The following is a 24,560-nucleotide window of genomic DNA, read 5'->3' as shown; positions in this document are numbered from 1 at the left end:
CTCTCTCTCTCTCTCTCTCTCTCTCTCTCTCTCTCTCCATCCATGCTATTCGAGTCTGTACCTCATCTCCTCTCCTCCGCTGGGTCTCTCTCGCTCTATCTTCCATTTCTCCTCTTTCTCTCTCTCTCTCTCTCTCTCTCTCTCTCTCTCTCTCTCTCTCTCTCCATTCCCTGTATCGACCTTGTCTTACCCTCTCTCCTTCAACCCCCCCCCCCCCCCCCCCCCCTTCCCTTCCTCTCTCTGTCCCGGGTTGTTTTTAATTGGAGGAGAGGAGAGAGGGAGAGAGAGAGAGAAGGACGAGTGCTCCTCTAAGCCTGGCTGCGCTTTGATGGGGGGATCACCGCTCTCTCTCTCTCTCTCTCTCTCTCTCTCTCTCTCTCTCACGCTCAACCCGGCCGTCACCACGCACGCACGCACGCACACGCACACACACACACACACACACACACACACACACACACACACACACACACACACACACACACACACACACACACACACACACACACACACACACACACACACAGGGCTTTGAACCGGGTGCTGCAGTGCGTTCAAAGAGAGGAGAGGGAGGCAACGTATGAGAGGGGGGGTGAGGACACTTCAAGGTGGATTTGATTTCCACATCATTTTACCCACACACACACACACACACACACACACACACACACACACACACACACACACACACACACACACACACACACACTTATGCCTATAAACATATACACTACACAAATATACACATAAATCATATATATATATATATACACACAGTGTCTACAGTACAAAAACAAGTGCATGTGTGCATACTCGCATGTACACACACATGCATGTGTGCACGCAGCCACGCACGTGCACACACACACACACACACACACACACACACACACACACACACACACACACACACACACACACACACACACACACACACACACACACACACACACACACACACACAAAACAGTCTTCTGACGCTTCCCTCCAGTCTTTCTAGTTATCTGTCTCTCTGCCAGCTTCTGTGTGTGTGTGTGTGTGTGTGTGTGTGTGTGTGTGTGTGTGTGTGTGTTCACAAGCTAGACTATATACTTGTATATAAATCCAACCTATGAATATTTATGCATCCTCTGTTCATAACAGAGTTCACCTTTGAACACCTTTCTGCTGCAGGGTGTGTGTGTGTGTGTGTGTGTGTGTGTGTGTGTGTGTGTGTGTGTGTGTGTGTGTGTGTGTGTGTGTGTGTGTGTGTGTGTGTGCAGAGTGACTCATCAGAAGTTGAAGTTAAGTTGAGTCTCCTATATGAGACGAGTGTGCGTGTGCGTGTGCGCGCGTGCATGCGTGCGTGCGTGCGTGTTCACATGTGTACATTAACTCCTGTGAATTTTTCCATGCAGGTTTAAGTCACCCCCCAAAGAGAAAAAAAGTTTAAGTATTGAGATATCGTTGCTGTCCGGCAGAATCCTCTTATCTCCATATTCTGACGTGTTTTTTTTTTCGTAAATCAATGTCCTTGGTGCCCCAGTAAAGACAAGCTGTTATTGGCCAATCAGCAACATCACTAGGATCTTAGCCAATCGCCTGCCCTTGCAAATGGTCTATGGCAGTGTTTCTCAAACTTACTCCATGCATGTCAAGGACCACCAAACTGATATGTTAGTACTGTAGGCCACGGACCCCTATCTGAAAAGAGATACAGATGCTTTCCCGGTTTTAATGAGTTACTTAGCTCTACAATAGATCTACAAGCTCACAGCGCCTGTAGATCAGCTATATTCAAAAAGCCAAAGTATAAAATATGGTTATGGTGGTTAAAAAATATTGTGGTACTGTATTAAATCATTTAGTTGGAGACCCCCTGCTGGAACCCCTCCCCTGGCTGGGGGTCCTCAGACCCCATTTTGAGAACCCCTGTTTATGGCATTACACTCCCCTCCTGCCTTTTTTTTTTGATTGACTGATATTATATTTCGTCTCTATCGGATAAGTAGGTAATACAATCTAATAAAATCTCTGTGTGTAACTATTTTATTCATTAGGGTTCCATTTACAAATGGTCAAAATAACAGGAAAATGCATATATTTCTATGAAATAATGTAACACAGACTTCTTCTGAACCAGGAAAAACCCTGTAGTGGTCATGCTTTATTAGTGAGTGCTTTTATGTATGTGTAGGTAGGTGTGTTTGTGTATTACAATGTGTGTGTGTGGGTGTGTGTGTGTGTGTGTGCGTGCACAAAGGGGCGAGCACAAAGGGGCTTCATGTGCAGAGCAGACAGAATTAGTCTCGACATATTGTACACACACACACACACACACACCTACTGTAGGCAAAGGTAACACACACTGAACATTTGAGCTGTTCTGAGGTTGTAGCTACAGTAGCTCAAGAGATGACTCCTGACTGACCTCACCTCACCCCAACGCGCGCGCACACACACACACACACACACACACACACACACACACACACACACACACACACACACACACACACACACACACACACACACACACACACACACACACACACACACACACACAGTTTGCAGCTGCCCTAATTGCTTTGAACAGTCCTCCGTGAAGAAACATAGGAGTCCAAAAATGCAACCCTGGAGAACGAATCACAAAGGAGAGAGTAGGGGAGAGAGAGAGAGAGAGAGAGAGAGAGAGAGAGAGAGAGAGAGAGAGGCAGAGCGAGAGAGAGAGAGAGAGAGGGGGAGGAGGAAGGCCCATCAGTAATAGTAATATCATCCTCTCATGCCTGTAAGAAAGTTAAGGGCTATGCATCTAAAGAGTTATGAGCTATCAAAAGATGAATTACCATTTTTTATTATTTTTCAAAGTACATTCATTAATCTATTGCTTTAATTCTCTAAATGACTCAAAATATGTTTGACTCAAGCCGTCCTCTGCACAACGGCTCAAATGGATAAAAGTGTGACACTAAACACTGGAGAAGTTATTATGAACCATAGTGATAGAGAGGAGAAATAAGAGATAGATGAAGAATACAGAGAGAGGAATGATAGAAACACAATAGATATAGAGCAACAATAGAGATATAGGAACAATACAGATAAAGTAACAATAGAGAAAGAATAGTGATAGAAGAACAATACAGATAGAGCAGTGGTTTTCAACCTTTTTTGCGTCAAGGACCCCAAAATTGACACACGTTAGCCCAGGGACCCCCCATTTGAAAAGATATGCCAGGGACCCCCAATAAGAGACAATTTTTACAACTCTAGCAGTGATTCTCAACCATTTTAATTTCAAGGACCCCCAGTTTGACATGCATTATAGGCTACAGACCCCCATTAAATGGCATTTCTATCTCCTGGACCCCAATTTATATCATAAAATCTATGTTAATGTAACTCTGAGAGTGTACAAATGGAACCAAATGGACCCGTTAGGGTCCATTTGGTTCCATTTGTACACTCTCAGAGTTACAGACCCATAAGGGTCCATTTGGTTCCTATCCATCATTTAGCTGGGGACCCCCTGGAACTCCCTCAAGGACCACTGGTGGTCCCCGGACCACTGGTTGAAAACCACTGAGATAGAGGAACAAGAGGGATGATAGAGATGATAGGGACAAGAGAGATAGAGGAATGATAAAGGACAGATATAGAAACAATAACAGATAGAGCATTGTTGGAGGTGAGCGTCTGTACCTCCAGGATGCAATATCATTTTTTCCCCCTATAGGATGGTTGGTGAGTATTGGGCTTGTGGCTGAGACAGGAGGGAAGGGAGGGAGCGCTCGTTTTACTTAACGTGTTAAATGATTCTATCTGAATTTTAATTTGAATAAAACCGATGCTGCTGAGCAAGACCAGGGTGCGGGATTTTTGTTCATGATCGCTTCAAATGATTATATCCACCAACAGGCTTGCCAGTTTCTGCCTAAGCAGCAGTAGTGGAAAAAGTACTCACATTTTTTTACTTAAGTAAAAGCATCAATACTGCAATGTAGAAATACTTTGTAAAAGCCTGGAATTCTAAATTTACTTGAGTAAAAGTATTGGTATCAAAATGCACTTAACACATTGCCTGCCAAGGACATATGTTTACGTCCTTTTAAAAAAAAAGTTCCACAAGAGGGCGCTCTAACACAACATAGGAATGATCCCTTGACTCTGAGAGAAGGAATGGACGGATTCCGCCCCCTATATTAGGATTTGTAGAAAAACACATCTAGCTCGGATTTCTTCTTTTTTGTGTGAAAACGAGCCTTATTAACCCGCGATCATCACACAAACACCCTTTGTTTACTTCCGTGTACACAACGTGGCTTCCACGGCTCTCCAAAGATCGTCAATTTAAGGTCAGAAACGCTGGCATGGGGGATGAAAAACTATGTTTTAATCTCAGGCAGTCAATGTGTTAAAGTACCAAAAGTAAAAGCACTCATTACGCAGAATGTCCCATTCACAAGTTTTCAAATGTGTAAAAACTATAAAAAAATCTTTTGAAAATAGCAGATCTACAAGCTCACAATGCGTCGCAAATACTCATGAACAAAAGGAAAGGGTCAGCACACCGTCTTAATGCTCCCAGCAGATTTTAATGAATAGAGCGGTCAAGAGTAACAGCGTTCAGGCCACATCGGCCGAAACGTTGTTACTCTTGACCGCTCTATTTACGGCAAAAACAAGCCTTATTCAAATGGCCACAGCTGTGCAATGAATGGATTACCGCGAGCGGACACATTTTTTCCCCCTATACTACGAGACCGTGCGTGTAATGAGGCGATCTCTGTGAGGACGGAGGTCAAGGAGAATATTCCAGGATTTTTCAAAGGTACAGTAAAATCGCTCGTTTTCGCCGGCAAGTATAGCGTCACACTATTACACTATTACTCTGGCCGTTAAAGAGTTAAATGCCATTCCACCAGACTATGGAGCGGTTTCCACCCGTCAGCTATCAGGCTGTTGAACGAGCCCGTGTCATCATGTCAGTGTGGACGACACAGGCCGTCACTTATCAGTGTATAAATATATATGACAGTATGAATACATTCTATACTGCTGCCTTGACATCTGCTGATACATGTTATCACTACAAGAGAGGCACCTTATGCACCTTATGTATATTGACGCTGTGTCTTTGCTATCTGACCCAATTTCTCTTATTTATTTCATAATCTATTTCGTTTTTTTGTTACGTGATGGAGCGCACGCACGCACGCACGCACGCACGCACGCACACACACACACACACACACACACACACACACACACACACACACACACACACACACACACACACACACACACACACACACACACACACACACACACACACACACACACACACACACACACACACACACACACACACACACACACACACACACACACACACAGAGGATCAAGCCCAACAGGAAACCGAGGCTGACAGGTGAGTCAGTATAACGGCTGCAGGTGAACATCATCTCTACTCATCCTCCTGACATCTCCTCTTCCTGTTCTGTGTCACTCCTTTTGCTCCTTCTCCTCACCTTCCGCCCGGTAACAACCACCCCGAGTCAGCACAAATATACACACAGGTTTCACTCTGTTCCTCACTGTACTGTCTCCTCTCTCCTCTCCTCTCCTCCTTTCCTCTCTCCCCTTGTCGTTCCCACACTTTTTATATATGTTCAAAAATGTGCACACATAACAATAAAACATTTGCAGATCTACAAGCTCAAGTTTTTTCAGAAAACTGTTAGGATTTAGAAAACATTTGTAGAATCCCCCAGAAGCAAAAGTTTTAGCTACAAATGTTCGCTTTTAAAAATATATATATTCAAAGATTTGCACACATTTTCACCATTTAAAAAAAAATAGCAGATATACAAGCTCATAGCTCATGAGCTTGTATATCTGCTATTTTTCTAATAGCCCAAAGAAATCTAAAATGACATCTATTAATCTAAACCAGTCGTTCCCACACTTTTTAGCTTGACACCCAAAAGACAGTTTGGGTCTCCCCGAGAAAATAGCCGATAAGGATAATAAGGATAACAAGCCGATCTACAAGCTCCCAACGCGTCGCCTGTAAATCTGCTATTTTCACTACGTCTTAAAAGTTAGTGCTTCTTATTAATGGAATTAGAATGGAATCTATCCATACATCCATCCTTCTCTCTCTCTCTATCCATCCATCCTCCTGTCTCTGGGTGAGTTTCCTTTCAAATGGTCACATGGTTCAGTCTCTAAACTGTGGTGCAAGTACACACACACACACACACACACACACACACACACACACACACACACACACACACACACACACACACACACACACACACACACACACACACACACACACACACACACACACACACACACACACACACAGAGAGAGGACTCTTTGGGATACAAGCAATTAAATCTGCGTTGAATGGGTCTTTACTGGGAGGCTAGTTCAATTACACACACACATACACACACGTACAATGCACACACGCACACACAAATTCTGGCAGGCGTCCAGCATTGGTTTCTTTCTAATGTCTATAAAGCCCTGAGAATCATATCGACAAGTTTAATAACTGCAGGAGACAGCACATTACAATGTACACACACACACACACACACACACACACACACACACACACACACACACACACACACACACACACACACACACACACACACACACACACACACACACACACACACACACACACACACACACACACACACACACACATTAATGCCCCTTAAACCCAACTATGGTATAGTATCACCATTAACAATTCTACTGTAGTACACTATCACCCTTAATACTACTATACCAAATACTAAATAGTAGTACATACTAAATACAACTCTGGCAGTGATTCTCAATCTTTTTTTTTTTCAAGGACCCCCTTTTTGACATGATCTTTATCTCTGGGGCCCTCAACAGTTCATTTAACTCTGAGAGTGTTCAAATTTGATTTGAACACAGATTCCAGATTCCAACACAAACACAGACCCATAACCCCTCGAGGACCCCTGGGGGTCCCCAGCAAGGCTATCATAGTCAACGAAAACTAACAAAATAACGAAAACTAAATAAAACTGTTTTTTCCCCCCCGTTAACTGAACTAAATAAAAACTAGAATAATAATAATAAAAATAAAGATAACTAACTAAAACAAACTATAGACAAAATGCTAGTTTTTCTCGCTGGTCCAACTATTTTTGGTCTCTTCTGTTGAGTCTTTATTACACAATACTTAACTCTGACCTTTTTTAATCTTGCACCTGACCTGACAAATAACCCAAAGTATGACAAAACTAAAACTAACACTAAAACTAATAAAAACTAAACTAAAACTAAGCATCACAAAAATAAAAAGACTAATAAAAACTAAAACAAACTGAATTAGGAAAAAACATTGTCAAACGAACTAAAACTAAACTATAATGAAAAATCCCAAACTGTTATAACCTTGGTCCCCAGGCCCCCCCATGTTAAGAAGCAGTATACTAATGGTACAGAGCAGACGGGTAGACAGACAGTGGGCAGATGGACAAACAAACACCTTAAAGATCTGGAAGGAGGAAGAAGGCCTCATCACCAGCAGGCACTATCCTCCCTCTCCATCCTCATCAAAGCATCTTTTGTTTTGTGTAACCTCCCCTCTTCTCCTCCTCCTCCTCCTCCTATATATATGTTCCCTGCCTCCCACTCCCATGCATCTCTCCCTCCCTCCCTCTCTCTCCCCTCCGACCAAGAAGAAGCGATTTAGCAGCAGCAATCCGTCGCTAATTCCCGCTCAGCGGTCATGAAAAATGTATACCAGGCTGCAGACTGTGGGGAGATGAGGATCACTAAGGCCTCTCACACAGACAGAGACGGACTCTGCATTAACTCATTCAATCCGGGAACGCATCTGTGTGTCATTTTTAGGTTTCCCATAGGCTATTCAAAAATAGCAGATATACAAGCTCATCAGAGCGGGGGGAGCTTGTGGATCTGCTTCTTTTTTTTTTTAAATCTTCAAAATGTGTGCAAATCTTTGAATATACATATTTTAAAGCATTTGCTTCTGGGACAAAATATTTTGAAATGTGGGTCCGAGGCCAAATACAAATGTTCCAATTAATTATTATTTTTTGCAGATCTACAAGCTTATGAGCTTGTATATCTGCTATTGAATAGCCAAAGAAATCTTAAAATGACACAGATGCGTTCCCGGTCTTAATGGATTAATGGAACATTATTTTCATACCCCCTCCCTCCCTCCATCTTCCCTCCAATCATCCATCCTACCTCCCTCTACACCTCCAAGCAAGTGCATCCATCCATCCATCCAGCCACCCTCTCTCTCTCTCAGTCTCTCTCTCTCTCTCGATAAAAAACGGTCTTGAATCTGCAATTCCTTACAGGCAAAGAAAGATGGAAAAAAACAACAAACTGAAGAACTGCACTTTGGTTTGTAGCCCCCTCTCTCTCTATCGTTCTCTCTCTCTATCGTTCTCTCTCTCTCTCTCTCTCTCTCTCTCTCTCTCTCTCTCTCTCTCTCTCTCTCTCTCTCTCTCTCTCTCTCTCTCTCTCTCTCTCTCTCTCTCTCTCTCTCTCTCTCTCTCTCTCTCTCTCTCTCTCTCTCTCTCTCTCAGGGGGCCTGCCTTTGAAAGGTTCCTCTCATCTCCTCTCCTTGCACACAGCAGCCTTCAGAACAATAAGACATGAATATTCCAGGACTCAGTGGAGTATTAGCAGCTCAAACACAACGCAACGTCTATCTGGAGTCTGTCTGAACACCGCTCTGAGAGTCTGGATCTGTGTGTGTGCGTGTGTGCGTGTGTCTGTGTCTGTGTGTGTGTGTGTGTGTGTGTGTGTGTGTGTGTGTGCGTGCGTGTGTGAGTGCGAGTGTGCGTGTGCGTGCGTCGGCTAGCTAAACATTCTCCCAATCCCGATCCGTTATGATACAGGGGATAAAATGTATCTCAATCTGTGACAAGGCACAACTTTCTGTGAGCTATACAGTGCATGGGTCAAGAGCAGTGGTGGAAAAAGTACTAACATTTTTTACTTCAGTAAAAGTATCAATACTGCAATATAGAAATACTCCGTTACAAGTAAAAGTCCGGAATTCAAAATGAACTTCAGTAAAAGTACAAAAGTATTAGCATCAAAATGTACTTCAAGTACCAAAAGTAAAAGTACTCATTGTGCAGAATGTCCCATTTCACAAGTTCATAATGTACACAAATCTTTTGAAAATAGCAGATCTACAAGCTCACAATGCGTCGCATCGCCACCAGTAGGTGGCCTACCTGGCCACCTACTGTAGCAACGCGCCCGATGGTGAAGCCCCCCCCACCCCACCCCACCCCACCCCGACCTCAGTCAGTCAGTCAGATGTAGTATCATCCTCCTGGCAGACAGAGGGAGCCGTGGTCTGATGACACACTTCTTACTCTCTTCCCCTCCTCCTCCTCGTGCTATTCTGCTCTCCTTCTCCTCATGCTCCTCTGTCCCTCCCTGGATAGCTAGCTGGAGGAGAGGCCCCCCCATGGTGCCATACAAAAATAAAACAAACCACAGAAAATGTTATGGGGGGGGGGGGGGAGAGATGGAGAGAGACAGAGAGACTGTGCTGTCTTGTTTGTCATACTATAAACCCTGTGGCTCAAGCGATCAAATTAATCTCTCTCCTTCTCTTTTGTTCAACCTGCACCCTCTTGATTCACACAGTGTGGCTTGAGCCACACATCGGCAACAATGTAACTTGGTCATTTGGTAGCTTTTTAGGAGGAACTTGCGGACTGCTGCTATTGCAGTTAATGGCTTTTTATTATTATTGTATTGTGATTACATGCATGTGTGTGCAGAGGTTTGCGTGCGTGCATGCGTGCGTGCGTGCACGCAGGGACGCAGGGACGCGGGAAGGGGGGTGCTGAGGGTGCTGCAGCACCCCTGGTGGTGGGGAAGAGAAAGAAAAAATTTGAAAAACATTTAGAATTTTTTTTTTTTTGTAAATTAAACAAATATATATCATTTTTAAAGTCTATATACACACTTATATATTAAAACAATGATGTATTTAACTTTGGGGAATAAAATATTTGTTGAAAAAGGTGAAAAAATCGCGGGACACATGTGAAAAAAAATCGCGCACGCGTGCGGAGTCCCCCGCCAAGCCCAGCACCCCTTGGCATAAATGACTTCCAGCGTCCCTGCGTGCACGTGCCTGTGGGTGTGTTTAGGGTTGATAGAGAAGGTTGTGTTATGAATACAGAATTCAGTTTTTTTTTCCCCTGTCGTGTAATATTAGTTGAGATGTTTTAATAAAAAACATCAAAAGTCTGTCTGTCTGTCATTCCCTCCAGTGTTTCTGCTGGCGTTAGGTCATGAATGATTGACAGACCGCAGCTGGTGAGACCACTCCCCCTAGCCACCCCTCCGCGATTCTCTGGCTACTCACACTCACACACACACACACACACACACACACACACACACACACACACACACACACACACACACACACACACACACACACACACACACACACGTACACACACACACACACACACACACACACACACACACACACACACACACACACACACACACACACACACACACACACGTACACACACACACACACACACACACACACACACACACACACACACACACACACACACACACATATCCGTGTTTTCACCTCTGCCCTGGATAATCATGACACAGCGAGTCAGAGCGCTGGGCTTCATCTAAAATGCAGACAAGCTAGTTTTCCGCTTGTTTTCATTCGCCGCTCATGAATGATTTACACACAAACACACGCACGCACGCACGCACGCACGCACGCACGCACGCACACACACACACACACACACACACACACACACACACACACACACACACACACACACACACACACACACACACACACACACACACACACACACACACACACACACACACACACACACACACACACAGTTTTGATCTTCAGAGGTAGGAACATGTGTCAGCGAGCGTGTGGAACCACCGGAGGCGGTTATCCTTTGTTCCCTCGCGACTTAAAAGTGTGAAGCACAGGAAGTAGCAATGATCTGCAGCGTTCCATGCAGTGATGGTGATGCGTACGGTACCTACCTGGCATCATGTCTTCATCCAACACTTTGTATCGAGTCTCAATAACCCATTAAGACCTGAGGCCATTCTTAAAAAAAATCTAAATCCTAACAGTTTTTTGAAAAAAATCTAACAAAAAACATGTCAAGATTTTTCAAAAATAATAAGGGGGCACGGTGGCGCAGTCGGTAGCGCTGTCGCCTCACAGCTAGAAGGTCCTGGGTTCGATTCCCGCCAGGGACGCTGTGGGCGTTGGGGGCGTGTTCTCTCCTCCACGTCATCGGCGCCCATACCCTAGGTGGGGTTGGCGAAAGGGTCTACTCTGTGTGGAGTTTGCATGTTCTCCCCGTGTCTCCTAGGGTAGTTAATACCCTCACAAAAACATGTAGTAATCCTGGTCACTATACTGCCTCCCCCTGGTCAGCCGGGGCGCCTGATGGAGGAGAAGGGAACTGGTTGGAATAACGTGTTCCTTCCACGCGCTATGTCCAACCAGGGAAACTCCCCCCTGTCGGGTGATAAGAAGCGGCCTGCTTGCTACTCATGCATTGAAGGAGGCATGAGCTTCAGCTTGGGCTCTCCCTAGGCTGGCAGAGGGTAGGTAGTGCCCAGGATTACATAGGCAATTGGCACTGGGTGAAAAAATGTGGGTTACAAAATCGTGGGACAAAAATTATAAGAAAAAAAAAAAGATTTTTCAAAAATAGCAGATCTACAAGCCCATAGCGCGGCACTCGGTGCCGCGCTATGGGCTTGTAGATCTGCTATTTTTTAATAGCCAAAGAAAACTTAAGTGACACAGATGCGTTCCAGGTCTTAATGGGATAAAGCAGCAGTGAATCTGTTCTGACTACAACATCGCCTTCTAGTTTCAAATAATAACAGCCTCTATTTTTGGATTGGCTTCCAGCTGTTTTGTAGCTTCCTTTTGAAGCCCTGAAAATGCAACGTCTTGGAAATGTAAGACTCGACGACGCCTCGAGATGAACGTCCCAAACATTGTGCCGTTACTGTAACGTAGCTTACAGTAAAACAATGGACAGTCTGTGTCAGAGCCCAGACTCGGGCCAGATTGTTGGGTCCGACTCTCCCGATGTTGGAGTCAACAAACTATACTATACTATAAAAACTGGTCAAACATTGGCCAAATTGTCAGATAATATAAGAAAGACGCAAACATTTTGAAAATAGCTGAGGCGTTGTGAGCATGTAGATCAGCTATTTTCAAAATATTTATCTGCAGAACCGGGTCAAACTAAATGTAATGCCTCAACTCCTACAATTCCAAGTGCTTGTCAGGGTGGGGGGTACCCAGTTCAAATATGATTATTATGGAGGGTCACAGCCTGAAAAAGGTTGAGAACCACTGCCCTAGACCACCGTAACCAGATTAACATGTTTTCAATGTTTTTAGCAATCTATAGGAGTTGGGAGTGAGAGAACGACAGTGGGGCAGGATTACCGGTAGCATTGAAAAATTACGCGACAGGATACGGTCAGACTTTGCCCCGCAACTCCTCACTTGAAAGCGAGAATATGTCGGTTTATTATTTTGTTTCGGTGTTGGATTCATACTCTGGCACCACAATGGTCAGTTGGTGGAAGAAATACTATTTTCAAATAGACTAAATATAAAACAGGACTTAGTTAGGAGTAGTTCATCCAAAACATGACTTATTTTCTATCAATTACACACCCCATGAAGCATTGAATTCATGGAGATTCTTTAGTTTTTGTCGTATTCCTGAGCCAATAATTTGATGACCGGCGGAAAGATGCTACGGTCTCGTTGAGTCTCCTACCTGAGACACCGCCGGTCATCAAATTATTGCGGAATGTATTATATAGGAATGCGATAAAAACAACATCTTCATGAGGTGTGTAATTGATAGAAAATAAGTCATCTTTTTGGTGAACTCCTTTAAATGCTCAAACGGGGTGACGAGTTGGGAATGACAAGAAAAATGCTCAAGTAAAGAAAGAAAAAAAAGACCTAAACATTTTTTTTTAAATGCACCTAGTTACTCTCCACCACTGGTGGTGCTAACATCATGTCCAGTGGAGGCTTGCTGCAGCTAAGTGGTAACGCTACACTGAGTAGCAGTGGAGGAGACAGGCTCCAGACATCAGGCCATGTGGAAACCTCAGGGCCCCTGGCTATCTGACTGGGAGGCCCCTCTTGCTCTACTGAGCGCCAGCACCGCACAGCAGGGGAGACCCAGATAGTGGCCCTCTGTGTGTGTGTGTGTGTGTGTGTGTGTGTGTGTGTGTGTGTGTGTGTGTGTGTGTGTGTGTGTGTGTGTGTGTGTGTGTGTGTGTGTGTGTGTGTGTGTGTGTGTGTGTGTGTGTGTGTCTGTCCCACACAGAGCTTGTGGGACAGACTTTATGATTGGAGAGTAAGAGAGAAATGGAGAGGGATGAACCTGGTTAAGAAAACAGCAGTCCAGCACCAGTGGCGCCCAGAAAGAGGTTGGGGGGGAGAGAGAGAGAGAGAGAGAGAGAGAGAGAGAGAGAGGAGTGATATGTTCCTTCTGTCCATCTCTCTCTCTCTTTTTGTTTGCTCTCTGTCCTCCCCTGGTTGTGTTTTTCCTCCACCAGATAAAGTAGTTCCAGTTAAAAGAGAGACAGAGGGGAAATGAATAGATAAGGAGACACTGTTTCCATCAGCCTCAGGAATACAGGCACACGCAAACACGCGCACGCACACACACACACGCGCGCACGCACACACACACGCGCACACACACGCGCGCACACACACACAGTCATTTTACAGGCAATTCAGAGTAAAAAGAACGGCTTGTAAACTGAGACCAGCAAGTACGTGCATGCGTGCGTGCGTGCGTGCGTGGGTGCGTGCGTGCGTGCGTGCGTGCGTGTGATGTCTCTAGAGCAGGGGTCTTCAACAGGGGGTCCGGGACCCCTAGGGGGTCCTCACAGTTACTACAGGGGGTCCGCCAAATCTTTGTGTGATAGGATTTTTTATTTTACCTTAACCACTTGAACCCTAGCATCCCTTTTCTGAGGAGAACTTTAGCCAAAAATAGCAGATCTACAAGCCCACAACGCCTCGCAGCGCGAGGCGTTGTGAGCTTGTAGATCTGCTATTTTTGGCAAAGAGGCTATAGGTGTAGAGGGAAAAAAAGAGCAGACAACGTAAATAAAAAATGTCGAATCCGAAACAACATTTTATACGATACAGAGGGGGTCCCTGCTTCATCTCTCTCTCAGCTAGGGGGTCCTTGGCCTGAAAACGTTGAAGACCCCTGCTCTAGAGTGACCTGTGAGGCTCCTGGACCTTTGCTGTAGGTCAGACATGGGACAATAACCATCATAACCATCATAACACCACAGTTATGTGATGCATGCCATCAGGTTGATCTCATTACCACAATCCTTTTGCAGTAAAGGTCTGTTGCAAAAAAATAGATTCATGTAAAAACCCTGATTCTTATTATCAACGACTCAAAACAGATTTCCAAAAATACTACATCTAATCTAAGATAGCATCAAAGCCAAGGTTTATTTTACAAGCGACCCTCTCTGGTATTATATAATCTTTTGTTTGAGCTGTTGGAAGGCTATCTAGGCTACACTTGGTTGTTAAAGTCCAGATGACAACAACATGACTGTTGTGAATTAAAATAGATAAAACTAATTAGGAATTATTTTCACATGAGAATCGATTTCTAATCGAATCGTGACCCCAATAATCTAACTTTTAACATTGAAATAGGAGTTATCATAATGAAACTTCCTGAGTTGATTACTTACATGAAGACAATGATTTATCGTATTACAAGTTTTCTGAAATAGTATACTTAAATATGCAAATTAGGCATTAGGAAAATATGCCCAAATTTGCATAACTTTCCATAATCAACATTGGAACATTGGACAAAGCCAGAGTCAACATACTTATTTCATTTTGTTAAGATGTTGGAGTCAAAGGTTTTTAACGATGGAATATTCAATATCTGGCAAAATTTTGGGGCTCTGGCTCATGGACTAAATGCCTAATTTGCATATTTAAATATACAATTTCAGAAAACTTGTAATACGATAAATCATTGTCTAAATCATGTAAGTAATCAACTCAGGAAGTTTCATTATGATAACTCTTTTTAAAATTTTGTCATTTTTTCACCTGTCATGTACGTATGGGGAAAATAACAAAATGTGTGATAACCATGAAAAAGCTGCTCCTGTGGAGAGGTTATCATATATTTATTTACTCGTATTGACCCTATGAACAATTTAATATAGGTATGGTTTTGCCCACTCTTTCGATAATGAAATCTTGTCTAGCTCATGGACTAATTGGTTCAATATTGTTTTAACCAACACACAGACGTAAAGGGTGTTCAATAGCACTGATTTATGAAAACAAATGAAATAGCTAAAAAATGGAGTTAGCTGGTTTCTGCCCGGCGACAGCAATGATATATGTTTTTTTTTTCTTAAGGCCCTCCTTTAAACCAATTTTAATATAGGATAGGATAACAAAGTACAGTATAGGCTTTCCAGGTCTTAATGTAATGGGTTAAGGGCAAGAATGGGTTGTAATTCCATGTACGTAACACAGCAGTATTTGTGAGAAGAAGAAGGGGAGCGGAGACGGTGAAACAAAAACATGACAGTGTGATGGATTGACGGCTCACCCACGTCATTGGAGGAGGAGGAGTGGCTGTCAGAGGCTGAAGCCCGGCGCTCAACAATGATTTGTAGCGTAGTCACGCGCGTGTCGGGTGTCACTTTGTAGTGCCATGTCACTGGCTTCTATTGAAGATGACTTGTAAACCTTATATACTTTGAAGGCATTATCCTTCAAGACGTTCTTAAAGCAGCACTTTCCACTTCAACCCCCGGATTTGAACCCGGTTTCCTGCTCAAGTGCTGACATCTTTACCATCGAGCTAATAGAGCCTGCTTGCTTGCTCGGGGGATGAATAGAATCTTGACAATCAGGTCAAAATGCGTGTCTAGGTGAGACATGACCTTTGACACGATCTAAATGTCTCAATAGAAGAGCAGGGAGCCAAAATACAACCACCCCAATTGTATAAGTTATATTAGTATTAACATAACTCTACCATACAGATTGGACCAAATATAACATTTAATTCATTCATAAAAAGTCACATAGTGAGTGAGGCTTTAACCACTTAAACCCTATATAGCAAAATGTGTTTATACAGCGTCACAATCATTTTAACCACTTTAGCCATTTATATGTTGACTATTAAAAAAACTAGCAGATCTACAAGCTTATCCATCTGCTATTTTTGAATTGTTTTCTAAAATACTGAATATTTCTGGAAAATAACATAATAATTTGGAATTGTTTAAACCCATTAAGACCTGGAACTTATCTATGTCACTTAAGATTTCTTTGGCTATTTTTGAAAATGTTGTATAGATTTTTTTCAAGATTATTTTAAAGAATCGCCTCAGGTCTTAATGGGTTAACATAATTCTTGGGGGGGGGGAATGTTTTGTTCCCCTGAAACAAAACATTCTCAGATGGGGTTTATAGCCTGACTATATTGACGGTTCAGTCAGTAGCACTGACTCCTCCAACTTTACACACAAAACCCATGAAGGAGAACACAGGACATGGAAAAAAAACAACGACACCACGGATGACAGTTTGAGACAATCCACAACAAGCAGGGTCACCATGCATCACCCTTTACCCCCGGATACACCCCATGATGCAGGAAATGGTTAGTTAGCCAGGACCCCCATGTGAACTATCCTCCTCTCTCTGAGTCCCCAGAGAGAGAGAGAGCGAGAGAGAGAGAGAGAGAGAGAGAGTCTACTGTCCCAAGTTTTCCCTTTGTTTGACGGAAAATAAGCTAAGGAGGAGCCAACGATGACTGGAAGACAATAATTCTGTGTGTGTGCGTGTGCGTGCGTGCGTGCGTGCGTGCGTGCGTGCGTGTGCGTGTGTGTGTGTGTGTGTGTGTGTGCGTGTGCTTCACGCTAGTGTGAATAGCACAATGCCACTGAAACCCTGTAGCCTGAATTCTACTTCCTTCACCCAGAACAAGCGACAGAAAGATAACCACGTCTCACTTCATCGCTTCACCACTCTCTCTCTCTCTCTCTCCATTTGCCCTCCTGCTCTCTCTCTATCTCCCTCTCTCTCTCTCTGGTCTTTCCACATGGCTGGCCATCCTCTCTCGTCCCAGCGGACGAGGGGGAGGAGGAGGAAGAGGAGGCTGGGGATCAGCTTGGCAGGCTGTCAGGGCAGCGCTGGGGAGCAGGGGTAACATGTAGTGACTGGAGGAGAGAGCGAGAGAGAGAGGTGGAGGAGGGAGGGAAGGAGGTGAAAGATGCTCCTCAACCTTCCAGTGGAGAACAGGGAGAACATAGTAGAACCCCGGCAGAGCTGGAAGGTTGACCACACACACACACACACACACACACACACACACACACACACACACACACACACACACACACACACACACACACACACACACACACACACACACACACACACACACACACACACACACACACACACACACACACACACACACACACACACACACACACACACGCCAGTGAAGCTAATTGGGAAACACAGCAGTGGTGGAGAAAGTACTGAAATGTTACACTTAAGTAAAAGTATCAATACTGCAATCAAAATGTACTTAAAGTACCAAAAGTAAAAGTACTCATTGTGCAGAATGTCCTGTTTCACAAGAGTTCACAATGTATACAAATCTTTTGAAAATAGCAGATCTACAAGTGTTGTGAGCTTGTACAGTAGGTCGGCCATTTTCAAATAGCCGAGGTAGAGGGATAAAGTGGTTAACGTATGCTTTGTAATAATAATAAAAATCAACAAAGTAACTAGAGTACCTAAAGTTTTCAAATACCGTAATTGTAGTAGGGTGAAAGTACAATATTGCCTCTGAGATGTAGTGGAGTAGAAGTAAAGTAAAAAAATCCTCACATTTGTACTTAAGTACAGTACTTGAGTACATGTACTTAGTTACTTTACACCACTGCTAAAAGGAACAGTTCGAGGCGGCCGCCACGCTGCAGTTTTGCAAACTGTAGTGATCAGAGACCCTGCCAATGGCGCAAAGGGGGGGATTTCATGTGCCAAGTATGAAATGGTGCCAGGTGCGAATTGGCCTCTTTTCACAAAAGACACGACAAAAGGGGGGAATAAAATACCTTACCGATGTGAGTCAGGGAAATGAGGAATCTTATGTTTAGTAGTGCTGTGTAAAATAAAACTTGCAATGCAACACAAGGCTGAAACGACCCGACCAACTTTGCATAAATTGGCGGGCCGAACTGGGCCCGGCTGAGGACCAGTGGCTGCTGTGACACCAGGCTAGGTGAATTATAGGTATTTGCCACTGGCTAAACGGCAGATTTGAGGTGATGAGTTTTGTGGTTTAAGCGGCACCGATGGTGACAGCGATGGTGTGTGTGACAGTGTGTTCTGTCCAGTTTGTTTAGTGTGTGTTCAGTGTGTGTTCAGTTTGTTCAGTGTGTTCAGTGTGTGTTCAGTGTGTGTTCAGTGTGTGTTCAGTCAGTGTGTGTTCAGTGTGTGTTCAGTCAGTGTGTGTTCAGTGTGTGTTCAGTCAGTGTGTGTTCAGTGTGTGTTCAGTGTGTGTTCAGTCAGTGTGTGTTCAGTGTGTGTTCAGTCAGTGTGTGTTCAGTGTGTGTTCAGTGTGTGTTCAGTGTGTGTTCAGTGTGTTCAGTAAGCAGTGTTACAGTGATAACACAACTGAAGCTCTGCTTCTCTTTGGTCTGCCTTCAAAACTCCCGCCTCGTCTCATCACACAGCAGACATGACGTCCCAGAACAACATGACCCCCCTCTCTACCCCCCACCCATACACACACATACACACACACACACACACTCCCGACAGAGGAAGAAAAAAAAGAAAAGGAGATGACAGCAGCTTCAGATCTGACATCAAACGCCGGCAAGAGAGAGAGAGAAGAAAAAAGCAGTTACATCTCTGCCGTGGCAGCTTGCTGGAAAAGCATGGCCAGCATAGATCTCTCTCTCTCTCTCTCGCTCTCTCTCTCTCTCTCTGTCTGTCTATCTACGGCACCACACACGCACACACACACACACACACACACACACACACACACACACACACTCTCGCTCGCTCGCCTCAAACGCCCGTCAAACCTCACGGCCGATTAGGATCTGTGCGAGGCCTGTGCCTTCGATGGGATGTGAAAACACACACACACACACACACACACACACACACACACACACACACACACACACACACACACACACACCCTCACGGGGTAAGATGATGCCGGGATTAAAGTGGTGAGGGAAGCGGATGGGGGGGGGCTAGGGGGTTGGGTTGGGGGTGTTGGGGCTCTCCCACTCTGCATTCACACACACACACACACACACACACACACACACACACACACACACACACACACTGACACATCAAGGCAATTCCTCATTTAGAGCAAAGTGGGGGGAACAGACTTTCATGCTGCTAGTTCAGAGAGGAAGAACTCAGAGGAGAGAAGAGAGAGAGAAGAGAGAGAGAGAGAGAGAGAGAGAGAGATAGAGAGAGAGAGCGAGAGAGAGGAGAGAGCGAGAGAGAGAGAGAGCGAGAGAGCGAGAGAGATGAGAGAGAGAGAGAGATGAGAGAGAGAGAGAGAGAGAGAGAGAGAGAGCGAGAGAGAGAGAGAGAGAGACTGATATAACATAACGTTGCTGTCGGGCAGGAACCTCTTATCTCCACATTCAAACTTTCTGTGTTTTTTCGTAAATGAATTCCCCTAACTTGATCACACTACAGCGTCACACAAAGGCATCAAAAGTAGCAGATCTACAAGCCCGAAACGTGGCGCGAAGCGACACGTTTCGAGCTTGTAGATCTGCTACTTTTGATGCTTTTGGAATTTTTTAATCCAGTTTTAGACATTATGAGGTTTCCAGCCGACAGAGACGATAAGAGGGGAGTAGTAGAGGAAATGCTAAGCTGACACATGAGACGTGTCACTGCATAAAGAATAACACTAAACATGTGATGAGGTACTGTACGATAACATGCAATGACATAGAATGACGTGGAACAATAAGAGACCATGAGTGTTACCATAACCTGAATATAGCAGCGTTAAAGCTCACGTCACCAGGCTTTGCACACATGGTGAAAAGCCTGGCTTTCTCCTTCCTAATGGACCTACTGTATGTGTGATCCGGTCCAGATCAAGCCCCCGGAACCGCGGTAGAACAGAAACCCACCCATTGATGATGACTCGTCGGAAAGTGTTGACCGACTATCTGTTTTGTCATTGGACGGACCCGGAAGGGTCCATTTGGCTCCATTTGCACACTCTCAGAGTTGCACACCTGTAGGGGTTAATTTGGAACCCCCTATAGGAATCGTTGAAGGGAACCGTAGTCTCGCGTGGCCAGACTGTTGCCTCCCACAATGTTCAAATGTTTTCGTTCATACAGTCTGGGACTCTGATCACGATTAAAATATCAAGCGGATTTGAAGCCTCATCCCCACTTCCGTTTCGTCTTTACAGTCGCGTTAATGTATCCTAATATAAATAAAAATCGTCTAGGCATATATAGCTTTCTGCTTAGCAGAAATGGAAATTAAAACATTTTATGTAAAGTTATTTTAAAATATATTTTTGTGAACGGAAGTGCCAGCTTCCTCTCTCGGATTTGGGGAGGTGTGGTTCCAGACTCTATATAGCATTCAGAGATTGTGGAATAGTTGTCTGGCTACACGAGCCTAAGGGAACCATTAAGGAATCGGAATTGTTAAAATCCAAAAGGATCCCAACCCCAGTGACTAGGAAGATCTACAGCTGAGACCACAACAACAACAACAACAACAACAACAACAACGAGCGAACTGTGAAACACAAATACAAATTGTCTGGGTATTCTGGGTTCCCAACGCTACAAGTTGTGTTATTTTCAAGATATATGGAGGACGGGGCTCCATCCATCCGGAATAGAAAGCCACTTGAATTTTAGAGACATTTGGTGTGGATGACGTTACAGACACTGTCAGTATGGTTATAGGTTCAGGCCATGGTGTTTGGTGTGGCGTTCCCCGCCCAACGCGGAATCGAGCATTTACTGTGTGTGTGTGTGTGTGTGTGTGTGTGTGTGTGTGTGTGTGTGTGTGTGTGTGTGTGTGTGTGTGTGTGTGTGTGTGTGTGTGTGTGTGTGTGTGTGTGCGCGCGTGCGGTGTGAGTGTGATGTGTGTGTGCGTGTGTGTGATGACGTCAACTCACCGGCAGACTGGAGGGGCGGTCCTGTGGGGGTCCTCCGTCTTCATGGTTGGCCTTCCCAGAATTCCCTGGGGCAGTAGGGCCCCTGCTGCTGCTATAGCTCTCCTGTTGACTCTCCTAGAGACACAGACAGAGAGAGCGAGAGAGAGAGAGAGAGAGAGAGAGAGAGAGAGAGAGAGAGAGAGACCCATTAAGACTGGGAACACATCTGTGTACTTTTTACTTTTTCTTTGGCTATTCAAAAATAGCAGATATAAAACTCATAGCTTGTAGATCTGCTATTTTTTGAACACATTCACATTCTACTGGAGGCATTTATGATTGTAGGGCACCAATGGTACAGTCTGGATTATTGCGACCGTAGGTCGCACTTACTACAGAAAGCTGCTCCAGGTGTCCGTCCGTCACTCCGTCACTCCGTCACACACGTCACACTTTTGCCCTGCTCATATCTCCGCACCCATTGCCCCGATCCATGCCACATTTTGCACACACACTCCTTACCTGCCAAACTACACCCTCCAAGGACCCCCGGAGCTCCAGGGACCCCCAGCTGCCTCGGGGACCCCCAAGTGTAAAAAATGAGCACATGTGGACAAATTACCAAATGACCACCCCAACGGGGCTGCTCACGGGGCATTCCCGGGGACCACCCACTCCTGGTGCTCCAGAACGGATGCAAAAGTGGTGGCGCCCCCAGTGGAGGACCCCCTGCCACTGCAGCTCACATAAAATGCCGTAACTCGGGGGCTTGCCCCCCACAAACAATCCCTCCTTTCCCCTATAAACACACTCTCTCTCCCACACCACACACACACACACCAACAGCTCTTGCCTGCACACCTTTGCTTTTGGTCTGCCATACGACTGCTGAAACCTTCCCGCAGCTTTTCTTTCTTTCAGGACTTCAGACAAACATTCCTGGTAAGACACTACATGTGACCTACGGTCGCTTATCTCCCGATTAGGGAGTCTTACTGGTATACTGTGTGTGTGCGTGTATTCAATGCGAACATACATCTGCGCACACACACACACACACACACACACACACACACACACACACACACACACACACACACACACACACACACACACACACACACACACACAGGCCTATTGTTCCTAACCCAAGTCATTTTCTTGTCCTGTGTAATCACAGGCATATCAGTGTAAACCCATTTCACTTCATTGTTAGAGGTTTTGGCCTCTCTCCCTATCTCTCCCTATGCCTCTCTCTATGCCTCTCTCTCTCTCTCTCTATGCCTCCCTATCTCTCTCTATGCCTGTCTCTCTCTATGCCTGTCTCTGTCTCTCTCTCTCTCTCTCTCTCTCTATACTTGTCTCACTCCTTCTCTCCGCCCTCCTCTTCTTTTCTTCATCATGGAAACATTGGCAACACCACAATGGTAACTTGTTAAAAAAAGATAAATCCCGTTAAAGAAGTGGAGGGATTAGAGATACAGTAACCAATCAGACCAACTGCAGATATCACATACAGTAGGGCCACTAGCGCAGTGCTTCTCAAACCAAAAAAACACAAAAAAAAACCCAATTGATATGTATGTGGCTGCGGACCCCCACCTGAAAATGCGTTGTGCCAGGGACCCCCAGAAGCAAAGATTTTTGTAAAAAAAAAAAAATCCTTTTAAAAATAAGATTTAAATATTTGCACACATTTTCAAGATTTTTCAAAAATAGCAGATCTACAAGCTCATAGCGCGGCATACTATGAGCTTGTATAGCTGCTATTCTTGAATAGCCAAAGTATAAAATATGGATAAAGAGGTCAAAATGGCGCTTTACTAATTTTGCTGGGGACCCCCTGGTACCCCCCCCCCCCCAGGACCCCCCACTTTAAGAACCAATGCACTAGCGCACGAAGCACGAAGCACACGCACAAAGCACAAACAAACGTCAATATACCATAACGTCTTAAGTGGCTCAGAATAGCCTGTTTACAGCGTCTTTCCGAGCTATTAAACCACTAAAACAGCTTTTGGTAAACATCGAAATGAATCCATGAAACATCCATATTTCCTCGGCTGTCAGGCACACAGTCTCTGCTCTAAATGACTTCCCACATTGTCTCCTCCTGCTCCTCCAGGCAGTCTGGCGCTGCTGCTGCAGTTATAGTGCATGTTACTGAACGTCTTAATGTGCAAACACATTAAAGCAGTGCTTCTCAAACATTTTCATGTCAAAGACACCCCAAAATTATAGATATATTAGGCTGCAGACTCCACCGATAATCTCAACGATATAATGTGCCAGGGACCTTCTCCAGAAACAAAGATTTGAGTTGAAAATGGTCTCTTTAAAAATATATAAATCAAAGATTTGCAAAAAAAAAAATCAAAATGTTTGAACAGCCAAAGTGTGTGTGTGTGTGTGTGTGTGTGTGTGTGTGTGTGTGCGCAAAAGTATAGTAGAATTTGAGGAATAGACGTTGTGAGGACCATTTTCCTGGTCCTCACAAGAAAAATGGTTGTTTTATGGTTGATTTATGGTTGAGGTTAGGTTTAGGGCTCGGGTTGTCGATTTTTCCCATTTTATACTCAGTTGTGCGGCGAAGGCGCACACCGTAAAATAGCCGATCTACAAGCTCACACTGCGACACGTTGTGAGCTTGTAGATCTGCTATTTTTCGGCCTTAGACTTGCGGTTAAAAAATGCCCCAAAGAAATTATAAATCAATCATAAAAATCGGCTGCCTAAAATGTTGATGTCCTCAAGTATAGTAATACAAACGTGTGTGTGCGTGTGTGCGTGCGTGCGTGCGTGCGTGCGTGCGTGCGTGCGTGCGTGCGTGCTCATTCGCATATTATGTCACAATACTGTGACAGAGTGAGAGCAGGTGTTGGAATTCAGAGCTTCAACAGCTATACATACGTACATCATCATCATTTAGCCGTGTTTGGCATCTATTTGTCTGGGAGTGTTTTCTCACTAAACAGCTGGAAAGAAACACAGCATGACAACAGGAACGCAGTGAGTCATCCTAAACGGAGGAGTGCGGCGAGTGGCCAAAAAAACAACAGGAAGTGCATTCCGACCGGCAGTGAACGCAGCGCCACATTCATTTCCTCAGAGCATGAGGTCAGCGTCGCTCAGAGGGGAATCCTGATGACCGCTATTAGGACTATTTATTATTTAGGTCAGGGGTCTTCAACCTTTTCAGGCCAAGGACCCCCTAGCTG

The 24,560-nt window shown here is 44.6% G+C and overlaps 1 protein-coding gene across 1 annotated transcript in view; it reads right to left on the bottom strand.

The window, feature by feature from the left end:
• Positions 1-24,560, bottom strand: part of LOC311035608 (AT-rich interactive domain-containing protein 1B-like) — a 264,670-nt gene that overhangs the window by 136,096 nt on the left and 104,014 nt on the right. The window contains 1 exon segment of the mRNA XM_084043910.1: positions 21,364-21,477. Within this exon segment, the coding sequence (XP_083900036.1) occupies positions 21,364-21,477 (114 nt within the window).

The sequence above is a fragment of the Gymnoscopelus microlampas genome (genome assembly GCF_963454915.1).
Source record: "Gymnoscopelus microlampas genome assembly, chromosome: 20".
NCBI lineage: Eukaryota > Metazoa > Chordata > Actinopteri > Myctophiformes > Myctophidae > Gymnoscopelus > Gymnoscopelus microlampas.
Note: the sequence above shows the minus strand (reverse complement) of the source record. Positions and strands in the feature narration are given on the sequence as shown.